The 12,313-nt window shown below is 37.1% G+C and overlaps 1 protein-coding gene across 6 annotated transcripts in view; it reads left to right on the forward strand.

Annotated features, from left to right (window-relative positions):
• The window catches only part of ptk2ab (protein tyrosine kinase 2ab), a 76,070-nt gene extending 63,799 nt beyond the window's left edge, over positions 1-12,271 (forward strand). For all 6 annotated transcript variants that reach the window (XM_067448480.1, XM_067448476.1, XM_067448475.1 and 3 more), the window contains 7 exons: positions 333-446; positions 2,801-2,863; positions 5,554-5,593; positions 7,005-7,108; positions 8,705-8,860; positions 11,008-11,088; positions 11,193-12,271. In XM_067448480.1, coding sequence (XP_067304581.1) covers positions 333-446; positions 2,801-2,863; positions 5,554-5,593; positions 7,005-7,108; positions 8,705-8,860; positions 11,008-11,088; positions 11,193-11,405 — 771 coding nt within the window. In that variant the 3' untranslated portion in view covers positions 11,406-12,271. The remainder of the gene's footprint in view (positions 1-332; positions 447-2,800; positions 2,864-5,553; positions 5,594-7,004; positions 7,109-8,704; positions 8,861-11,007; positions 11,089-11,192) is intronic.
• Positions 12,272-12,313: the final 42 nt, after the last annotated feature.

The following is a 12,313-nucleotide window of genomic DNA, read 5'->3' on the forward strand; positions in this document are numbered from 1 at the left end:
TTACACCTGAGGTTTTAAGCCTTCTCTTTTGTCCACTTTCAACCACTTCTGTCCTGAATTCTTAGGGAGGAGGGCGTATGGCCGAACGTTTACGCATTAAGTGGAGAGTAGACGGCCTTTTGTGGCTGTCCGAACACATTTAACCGCAAGAGCGTCTACACTATGAAAGCAATCCGTTTGCGTTTTCGACTACCTCTGGAAGTGGTTGAAAGTGAAGGAGCTCAAAAGGTTTTACGCCGTCCACTTGCGTTCTGATCGACCGAAATGCATTCTAATACTAGGTGTAAACAGGGCATTTATTAGCGTTTGTTCATGAATCGTGTGCTTTTCAGGATGGTGTGGCTCTGCGCGGAGGTCTGTCTCAGCTGATGGAGGAGCAGTTATTACTGCAGCAGCAGCAGATGGAGGATGATCAGCGCTGGTTGGAGCATGAGGAGAGACTACTGGTACGGATCCCGCTCACCTTCACCTCCTCCATCTCTTCCTCACATGCATCTGCATTCCTTAACCCTCTTATTCCCCTTTTCCTCTCCTCTCTCCTCCTGCTTAGCTGTATTAAATGGTCGTTAGTTTTCACTTCTTCCTAAAAATATGTTAGTGGTGAATCATTGTGATAATTATTTATAGCTGCAGCAACGGTATGAAATTCCAAACAGTCATTTTCATGTTTGTTTGACAATAAGTGTTTCCACCAGTCGCGGTTTCCTACTCAATTGTTTTTGTAAACGGGGGTGATCCTCACAATTTCACAACCTTTGTTTAAGAATTAGCATTTTTGAAGAATTACAGAAAGAATAGGGATAAGGAATGAGTTAGAAGGTATTGCACCCTGGGGAGTGTGTTATCGTTGCAGCGAAATGTGTGCATATGCATGTTTTTGTCCGCATAAGTTTGTCTGAGAATATTTGTGTGCGTTTGTGGTATGCCAAGTTTTGGCTTTCAGTCTCCGTCATTTGTATCTTCACTGTGTCATTATGTTCAGTCTGCCTCACAGAAAAAACTCTCATAGCTTCCTGTACCAACTAAAAAGGGCATTCAGAGCTCCACCACAGCAAACAACATTCATTCTTCTGCTCAAACTATTACTTTTCCTCACAAACAACTTCGGTTGAAATGAAATGTCAGCTCTTTAAAGGAATAGTTCAGCGAAGACGTGTTTGTTCATCGTCGGGTTTTTCTAAACACTTAAACTGAGTTTTGTCAGTGGATGACAAAAGGAGATATTTTGAAGAATCATGCTGCTCTTTTCCATGCAGTGACTCTTGTGTTGCAAGTTTAAACAAATGACAGCAAAAATTTGCTCAAATCAATCAATAAAACCAAATCTTTTGAAGTTAAAAGATAGAATTGTGTGATGAACAGGCCGACATTTTATATGTGTTACCAATTATTTCCACTCCAGTGACTGAATCATTGAGATCATTGAGCTAAAGAACTGAATCCTTCCACTTTGTGAGCAGAGCACTCAGAATAAATGTGAATAATTCGGAACTCACTGAAGTAATGTTTCTAAAATAACCAGCTTAGTTGAATGGAAGATTATTAGTGATTAAATAGCTTAAAGTTTTTGCATGCCCTTTAAAGTTTTTTTTTTGATGCTGTGAGTGGCTGAATGAGTTTTTGATCCCGGCCGTTTGATACAGGTGCAGTTTTGAGGAATTCCTCAGTAATGAAGGGTTTTGTTGGCACTGAGGCGTGAGACGGGTAAACTCAACCTGACCTGCATCTGCTGAAAGTTAAATTACTGATCACAGGAAGTTTTCATCTCTTCGCAGATGTTATACACAAATGTGCATGAGGAATAACGGGAGGGGAAGAGTGGGAAAGAGAGAAAACACTGAGCTAGGGAATGAGAGAGAGGAGGAGGAGGAGGAGAGCAGAAAAGGGCTTGGCTTCGTTGAGTTCAGGCTCGTCGGCAGTGAGTGAGTCAGTGTGTGCGTTTAATATGTATCACATTCAGGAGACGAGTCACTCCACACACACACTCTGACTTATCCCACTCACACACACACACACGCTAGCTTAATGGAGATCCACTCCGTGCTCTGCTCCATGCTTAAGAAACGCCAGAGAGAAACGCTCGCAGGAACAGACAGGAAGATGCAGGTCTTTAAATCCTGCTTTGGAAAACTGGTACAGTACACTATTACTGGGGAATTAATGGGAAGAGGAGGATGATGTTTCAGTGAAGCCTGGTGTGTGCAGATTTGACTGTTTTTGTTTAATCAAAGCTATCCTAAACTGTCATGGACTTAGTTCTGTTTTTTAGAGTGCTTGTTTGCTGTAAATTAGTCTGCTTAGTTTATATTCAGTTGATTTATGGATGCTTTATTGTTGTCATTTTAAGGAGTAGGAACAGACATTACGTTTAGTGAGCAATAAATATGATGCGATTTATACAGCAGTGTCTTGTTTTTTAACTTTTTTTAACCACAATGAAATCTGTGATCACACTTATATTTGTATTTTAAGCATCAAACGTGTTCTGATTGGCTGTTACTGTTCCATGCAGCAATGTCGTTTTCATTGTGGACATGCAAATTACTTCTCGCTGGAATCTTGTGTCGCTCCAGGTCAGGACGTGGTGTGAAGTAGCACAATACATGTGGCAGAAATGAATTTGTTGAATGAGGTGTCAGGTTTGATTTTATTTCTCTTTCTCTGTGTGTGTGTGTGTGTGTGTGTGTGTGTGTGTGTGTGTGTGTGTGTGTGTGTGTGTGTGTGTGTGTGTGTGTGTGTGTGTGTGTGTGTGTGTGTGTGTGTGTGTGTGTGTGTGTGTGTGTGTGTGTGTGTGTGGCAGAAGCCTGATGGGAGAAGTTCCAGAGGCAGCATTGACCGTGATGATGGAAGCCTTCAGGGACCAGTGAGTTTCTACATTTTCTTTCTTTTAGTTGAAATACACTACCGTTTGAAGTCAGTAATTTTTTAATATTTAAAACATTTTTTTAATCATTTTATTCTGCAAGGATGCATTAAATTCAACAAGAATTCATTGGTTTTCTTCTAAACTTTTTATTCATCAATTCAGCATTTAGAATAATTTCTGAAGAATCACGTGACACAATAAATTACATTTTTAAATTGTGTTAAAATGGAAAACAATTATAATATTCTAATACTTTTTAACTGTAATGACATTTGATATTGTTTTTACTTTAACTTGTTTTACTGTATTTTTAACCAAATATAATAATAATAATAATAGATTTTGTTTATAACTCATTTTTATTCCGAAGAATCTCAGTGCAACAATGGAAAAAGGAAAAAATAACAAAAATGTAAATGTAAAAAAGTTAAAAGATAATAATAATAACACAAACAATCAATACATAAAAGCATTTATGAACAGATATATGCAACCTTGGTGAGCAAGAGAGGCTGCTTTAAAAAAAAAAATCTAAACCCAAACTTTTGAATGGTAGTGTAAATCTTTATAAACATAAAGAGAAGTTTAAAGGGTTCATTAAACCCATTAAAGATTTTTTTTTTTACATGCATTAATAAAAAATGTAACATATTTTTCCATGCAACAGCAGTTCATAGCCATGTCTCTCAAGCAAGAGTTAATGTGAGAGTTTATCATCTGATCAGGTCATGTTAAATATAGTGGAGTTCCCACTCATGGACATCTGCAGTAAATTATTTTGTATATGGGCGTCAGCTCACACTTGCTGTGGGGGAATTCTGTACATGAACAGGAATTTAACTTAAATTGAGTTCAGTGGGAGACTGAAAGATTGTATGTGAAGATTATGTAACTCTATGATATACAACGGTGGGCTGTGCTGGGTAGATTACTTACAAACTGTAGTCCATTACTGATTCCAAATTGCATGACAAAAATTTACACATTTTAGGTAATATAATCAGACTACTTTTAGATTGCTTTTGACCTGTTGTATTGAAAAGAATAATATTGTACCATATTGATATAAAGAGAAAGAAAAATATATGACATGAAGTGCATTAAACATTACTTTAAGTCAGGGTTTCTCAAACTAGGGTTTGTAAATCCAGTGGCGTCTCAATTTTCCATGTAACTATATTCACCTGACTAGTGGCTGGTCCGTGTGTGCAATTTCACAAAACTAGAAGACTTTCTAAATATATATAAGTGATATGCTTTTTTAGAAAGAAAAATTAAAAATTGGGAGGATCAATAAATTATAAATGATTTATTGCCATTTAGTCAATATGTAGTTATTTAATCAATATAAAAGTAACTGTAGTCTGGTTTCAAGTAATTAAACATAATATAATCTAAATACAAGTACTTCATTTTTGGAATCTGATAACGTAAACCGGATTAGATGTAATCAGTTACTACTCAGCATTGACTCTGAGACTATGTGCATCTTTATATAGTTTGAAATAAAAGCAATAAATAGAGCAAAAATCAGAGCATACTAAAAATGTTTAATTCTGTAAAATAATTTCAAAATTAGTTTCCAGTTTAAAAATTTGAGACAGACTATTTGTTCTACTGTAAGAAAGAAAAAATGAATGATATCACTGATCTATGGAATAAAAAAATAAAAAAGTTAATTGCAACTTTTCATCTCACAATTTTGAAGAAATATACAAGTTTAAAGAAATATAAAGTCAGAATTGTGTGAAAAGTTTTATTCTGTGGTGAAAACAGGCTTCCATACTGATCAGATTGATTTTGTGGCATTAATTATGTGATTCTTCGGACAGTCAGATATTCTTACTTCCTTTGAAGCACAAGATGTTCTTTAGATTGTTCTCAAATCATGATCATAAGGTTTGACAAAAACTCGAGGTGTTCATGCAGCTTAAGAACTGAGACATTATAAAACTTAAAAAAATTTTTTTTTTTTTTTTTTTTTTTTACATTTGTTAAAATTATAATATAATAATTGGTCATTTTTGGTCATAATTGGTCAATTGGTAGTTTGTATGCATATATTTTGCCATAGCATGTATTTATAAGCTTTAAGGCTCTGAAATGTCTATCGTAGCTGGATATCTATTTAAAAAATCAGTTCGATAAATGTAAGACCAAGGACAAGGGCCCTTTTGTGAGGAAACATACAGCAGTGGCCATTCAAGAAACCCAATCTACTGTGCCCTCCCACTTCTGATGTTAATACAGAACTACCACAGATGCTTACTGGTTTTGTTGTAATGAACGTGTTTCATGCGTGTCATGATCTGGATCTAGAAGAGCAGAACACCACAGCTGCTCTAGAGCTTGTTTGTCTGCTGCAGTGGTTTCGAATGTCTATCCCGTCACATTGGGCTGTCCTTTTTGATTCTCTGTGGTCTTGGCAGGTGTGTGTGTGTGTGTGTGTGTGTGTGTGTGTGTGTGTGTGTGTGTGTGTGTGTGTGTGTGTGTGTGTGTGTGTGTGTGTGTGTGTGTGTGTGTGTGTGTGTGTGTGTGTGTGTGTGTGTGTGTGTGTGTGTGTGTGTGTGTGTTGGCATGCCAGGCATTCAGACTGCTCCCCACCCAGACCACAACAACACAAATGGCACAGTATATCTTGGCTCCTGCATATTTTTAACTGTTGTAACTGTGTTTTTTGTTTGCAGACTGGAAACCAGCACATCTACCAACCTATAGGAAAAGCAGGTGAGCTATATGTCAGTTCTTTTTCATGTAATACATCACTTTAAAGGCAGTAAGATTGTTTTTAGGTCACCTACAAGATTTGTGTAGATCTAACGAGAGAGAGAGTTGTTTTCTTTTTTTTTTTGGGGTGTGTGTTTGTGTGTGTGTGTGTGTGTGTGGAGGGGGGTAATTAAATGTAAATTACCTTTACTAAGGTAATTATTATTATTTGTTTAATATAAATGGGGTTCAACTTATGAGCTGGTGTGCAAAGTATACCATATTAATGCATTTGTAACCAGTAGGATCTTCAGTTTTCAGGTTTGAGAGTTAATAAAGAAGCTAAGATGACATTTTATCTAGTCCAACATACATTTTATCTAGTTGTTGTCTTCTTGTTTGTGTTTTATTTATGTATTCAGCTCCCACATCTATTAAATCCTTATTTGTGTTTTAATAAATGGTTGTTTTGCCCTAAATAAGACACATAAACGTGTTTACCTCTTACCTGTTAGAATTAGTGGAAAGATACTCGATAATGTCTCATATCTATCTATCTATATATCTATCTATCTATCTATCTATATATCTATCTATCTATATATCTATCTATCTATCTATCTATCTATCTATCTATCTATCTATCTATCTATCTATCTATCTATCTATCTATCTATCTATATATCTATCTATCTATATATCTATATATCTAATCTATCTATCTATATATCTATCTATCTATCTATATATCTATCTATCTATCTATCTATCTATCTATCTATCTATCTTATCTATCTATCTATCTATCTATCTATCTATCTAATCTATCTATCTAATCTATCTATCTATCTATCTAATCTATCTATCTATATCATATATATATATACATACACACACAAGCTACTTTTTTTCTTTTATTAACACGGACTGCTTAATTTACAATAAAACAAGAAATGTGTGTCCTGACCTCTGAGAATGTTTTCTCTATCCACGCAATTTTCTCACTGTTCTCTTTTTTTTTTTACCCCTCACCCGTTTGCATCCCTGTATTGTGAAATATTTTTACAATTTTAAGTAACTTGCTCGATTTCTATTTCAACATATATTACATGGTGAAGCTGAATTTTCAGCAGTCGGAAAATAGATGATACTATTTGAAATAGAAATCCGTAAATGTCTTTACTGTCACTTTTGATCAAAATAATGTGTCCTTGCTAAATGAAAGATTTTTTTCTAAAAGAACTAAATGTTTTTCACTGTAATGCACATTTTTTGCTTAGTGTTTCTAAGTCCAGATGTTTTATAAATGCCAATGAATTTGTATGGAAATGTAAATCTGGTCCATTCGAAAATGACTTCCATCTGATGTTGCTCCGCTTATGTAAAGGAACAGATTGAGTAATTTTGACTGTCTGTTTCTTGTCCTCCTCAGAGCACGTAGCTCCTCCTAAAAAGCCTCCTCGTCCCGGAGCACCCAGCCACCCTGCGGGAGTCTCCGGCCTCAACCCCACAGATAGCTACAATGAAGGCGTGAAGGTACTTACAACTACTACCACATGGAAAACTCAGATGAGAAACTCGTGAGCATTGTGTAACTTTACAGTAATCACTGCTTGCTGTTTTTAAACTGCAAAGTTTGAAATCCCACCAAACGAGGCTGGTAAGATTAGCATCTGTACTTACGGGTCGCCTTCAGGAGCAGCCAGCATGCCAGCAGATGCCGTTTGCCAAGCCTCATTAAAATCATCCTCATTCCTGAAAAGCCCTTTCACATACACACGCACACAATTGCTCGGCGGGGTCTCTCATAAAAAGATCCCTGCGCACCAAGAACCCTAGAGTTTCCATTCCAGCGCGTTTTCCTGAAGCTGTGGGTCAGCGTGCAGGGGGTCTCACAAGCAACAGCAGAAATGCAGTGCGCATTGGAAAGTATAATTGGAAACAATGCACATATAATTACAGTGCTTTGCCGTTTTATACTTTTTAGGAGTTTTACGGGGGTGTTGGGTCAGTAGTAAGGGTGTTATTGTTGATTTTGTGCTTTGTTTTCAGTTTAAGCTAGTTTGTGTGGGGATATTGAAAGGCTCATCCTGTATATTAATAAATGTGTCGCAATCATAATGTAGCCTACTTCTTTTTGCCAGTCAGAGGCATGTTCTCCTTAGAAAATTCTCATTATAGAAAGCGTTTGATTGGACAAAAATTTGTACTAAGATGACTGAATTAGAAATGTCTGTATTTGACACAAAACAGGTCTTTAAATGTAAATGTAAGTTTAGTTGCATAACTTCACAGCACTAAACTCTCTTAACATTTTCATGTGGTTGGATTGAAGAAAAAAAAGACTTGCACACAGAATCATGCCATAACTCCAAGCTGTTTTCTTTCTTTCGTTGCAGCATGTATATGTAAAGTTATATTTATTAATCTTTTTCTTTTTTCTCTCTCTCTCTCTCTGCACACTATTCTCTTGCTCTGTGCCTCTGCCCTTCCTCTGTTGCACTTGTTTTTGCACTGGTAGCCCTGGAGGGTAAGACCACCTGTAGACTCAGTCTCAGTGTTATGTTTCTGTCTGTGTTTATGCCCCATTTAACCAGTTACTATGTCATTATTCAACCATATCATTTCGAAATCATAACTTAATTATCCACTAAACTGAATTACATCTGGCTATATAGATCGCTATGCATGTCTTTTGCTTTCTAAATAAGCTGTGATTTTTTTTTAATAATGTCTAGTGGAGGCTTTTGATCATTCTTTTGAGATGGGTGAAGTACAGTTTATTGAGACTACTTGATTGTTTTAAATCTACAGGAAAATGTTTTCCTTATCTCTTATATTTAAGATGGAGGAATTTTGTTTTGTCATATCCTATTTTGTATTAAAAGCAAAGGTGCGTAGATGGATCCAATCAGCTCAATATTGTAGGTGGTGACTCGTCTCCAGTAGTTGCTTTTGCTGCCATCTAGTGTCACGTTTGTACCATAACACATGCCATTATCACTTAAGTCCAGTAACAAAAATTCAGTAACACAACCTTCATCCAAAATCCTTTATGTCAATAGCAACATTATATGTTCATGCTTGTAGTGAAATTATGCATACATTTAAAACGTGTTACTTTGTGTTTAGATTCAGCCTCAGGAGATCAACCCACCCCCGACAGCTAACTTAGATCGGTCCAACGATAAGGTCTATGAAAATGTGACCGGGCTGGTGAAGGCTGTGATTGAGATGTCCAGTAAAATCCAGCCAGCTCCCCCTGAAGAATACGTGCCCATGGTGAAGGTATGACACAAACTAAGAAATATACTAAATATGTATTCTATACGTATTCGTATTCTACTTTAGAGTTACTGAATATGTCATCCAGAGATATTGTCATAAAGCAGGAGTCTCTAACCTTTTTTCATTTTTAGAGCTGCTCATATTTTACAATACTTAAATCACTTAATAATATATCATAACTCTCATATTAACAACTATCCAAACTGTTTTTGTAGGGCCTATATGTGACCCCAGAACACAAAAACACATAAGTTGCATGGGTATATTTGTACATTCGAGTCAAAATGAGCAAAATTGTATTTTTCTTCAATGCCAAAATCATTAGGATATTAAGTAAATTTAAATTAAGTTAAAAAAAATTGCAGTTTTTCCTTCTGTAAATATATATAAAAAAATATATTAGCAGTAGTAATATGCATTGCTGAGGACTTCATTTGGACAAATTTTAAAGGTGATTTCCTCAATGTTTCGATTTTTTTTTTTTTTGCACCCACAAATTCCAGCTTTTCTCTGCTAAATATTGTCCTGGCTTATTTATTTATTCAATGAGTAGGTCGTCTGGGTACTTTTTGCCTTCTCTTTTATGTGTATTGTGAATTCAGACATACTTCTTTTGTCACATACTGTTTTTTGGTATATGATTTCGGATGCAGCCCAACTCCTTTATCGAACCGTTTCAGACACTGAGAAAAGAGGAGATGCTGCAGTGTATGAGACATTGTTTTTGACCTTGGATGCATGTAAACCGATTGTAGGAGACTTTCAAAACAAAATCTGGATTTTTTTTTTTTTTTTGTAAATAGCACAATCGGGGCACTTTAAACAAACATTTAAAATGTTGCCTTGGAAACTAACTGAAATAAGTTTATACTGAAATACTAAAATGACAAGCTAAATATATTTTTTAAAAATCAATTAAAGCTAAATCATAGATGAAGATTACCAGTGAATAAAGACCTTCAATCATTTCTTCATACAAAGCTGTCAAAACATTTTAAAAGATCACTTTTATATAGCTTTTACGGTGTTCCTTTTGGAGCTTGACTGCCTGTGGCCACTAAAGAACTGCCGTTGAATTCAGCATATAGGTTTAAAACGACATGAACATTAAAGGAACACACAGACCTTTTGGGACTTTAGCTTATTCACTATATCCCCTAGAGTTAGATAAGTTCATACATATAATTCTCATCTCTGTGCGTCTGATGCACCCACTGCTAGCCTAGCTTAGCACAAAGACTGGAGGTAAATGGACTGCATTTATAAGTGACAAAATAACCTTTACCATATTACCATAATAACAAAAATAACATTTCCCTATTTACATGTTGTGATGTGTATAGTCACAGGGTGTACTACCAACAGAGAATGAAAAGTTGCAATTTTCTAGACCGATATGGCTAGGGACTATTTTCTCATTCCTGCGTAATGATCCAGGAACTTTGCTGCCATACCATGGGTGCAGTGGCACAATGATATTACGCAGCCAGCAACTGAAAATAGTCCCCAACACGCTCTCTAGCTGTGTCTCATTTCATTTAATTTCGAAGGCTGTGTCCTCTGGATGACACAACTTGTGAAGGATGCGGTATACGAAGTGTCCTCAATCAGAATTAAACGAGACGTCTTTTGTAGGACACACAGGCAGGAAGTATCACGTTGCTATGCCAACACGTTAAGCCTTCTTGTGCTCTCACACCAGTTATATGCACCCATGGTATGGCAGCAAAGTTCCTGAATCATTACGCAGGAATGAGAAAATAGTCCCTAGCCATATCGGTCTAGAAAATCATAACTTTTCATTTTCCTCAGTTCTTAGTACACGATGTAACTATACACATCACAACACGTAAATAGGAAAATGTTGGCATTATTTTTATCACTTATTCAGCAGTAGGCTGGATGGAGCCGTTTATCTCCAGTCTTTGTGCTAAGCTAGGCTAGCGGTGGGTGCGTCAAACAGAGTTAAGGAGATGATAATGGTATGAATGGACTTATCGAACTCTTGGGGATACGGTGAATAAGCTAAAGTCCCAAAAAGAGTAAATAATGGCAGAATTTTAGTAGAATTTAATAGCTGATCTTGTTTTAAACCATTATATCATATTTGTACTTTTAACATTCTCACCTTGAAATGTGTCTTTCAGGAAGTAGGATTAGCACTGAGAACACTGCTGGCCACTGTGGATGAGACGATACCATTATTACCAGCTCACACGCACAGAGAGGTAAGAGCATTCATAAACTAACCCCAAATACTGTACCTATTCTGATTCTCAATGTTCTCCCTGCCAGCTCGGCTAACTGTTACTCTCTCATTCTTCCTCGTCAGATCGAAATGGCTCAGAAGCTTCTAAATTCCGACCTGGCTGAGCTGATAAATAAGATGAAGTTGGCCCAGCAGTACGTAATGACCAGCCTGCAGCAGGACTACAAGAAACAGATGCTAACAGCTGCGCATGCACTCGCCGTAGATGCTAAGAACCTGCTGGATGTGATTGACCAGGCCAGGCTGAAGATGTTGGGACAGGCACGGCCGCATTAGCCTCAGAAAAAGGACACTATGACGCACGTAACGCCCTGGGAAGCACACCAGCACAGACTTGTACAGTAATGGAGTCTCGTGGGCCCCCTTCACTACTCACTGACCCTCACGTTAAGCTGCACGGTAGATCATGGGTACTGTGAGGAGGGCTCTGGATTTATTTAACAGATAAGCTAGACCGGACCGAACTGGACTCACTGCGACCGGATCTCTTCGAGATCATGGTGGGCTGGTGACTGGATGCTGAGAGGGTGATTCTGAATCTGGGGCCGCTTTGAGCTTTAAACATCTCTGGAGGAAACGAGACACTCTTACACTGTATCTCATATGTCTGTGTTTCATTGACAACCCCGAGCTCCACAGCCAGACCACACAAGTCTAGATTCCGCTCTAGTTCTGGTTGTAGAATCATAGGAGTTGAGCTCTTTCTAAGACTCTGTTTTGCACAGTAGAACTCTAGTTGAGACTGGATTTGCAAAATCTGGGTTTGATGAGTCTGGTTTTGCATTAGAGAACTCTTACACTTCTCCCTAGGACTGAGAGGGAGAGTGTTGTATATGTGGGCCTTGTGCCACCTAGAGGTAAAATAAAGCTATGACTGAATTAAAAAATGAGTGTTGGAGTCATCATGTTTTTTTGGTTTGACCCTGAGAAATCGCTTGATGTGTGCAGATGAGTGCCCTCCTATGAGCGATCACCCTGATAGTGCCAAATGGGCCCACTTGTCTCACCAATGCCCTTAGAATTGTGTGTGTGTATATTTATATATGTATATATGTAAAATATGTATTGTACATGTATGTATGACCTGGTTCATGATCATGGTTTAATGAATAATAAATAGAGACCATGGGACATGTATTTAATGCAGATCTTCTGCCTGGATTTTGATGCTGCTCATGAATATA

The sequence above is a fragment of the Pseudorasbora parva genome, chromosome 7 (genome assembly GCF_024679245.1).
Source record: "Pseudorasbora parva isolate DD20220531a chromosome 7, ASM2467924v1, whole genome shotgun sequence".
Classification (NCBI taxonomy): Eukaryota; Metazoa; Chordata; class Actinopteri; order Cypriniformes; family Gobionidae; genus Pseudorasbora; species Pseudorasbora parva.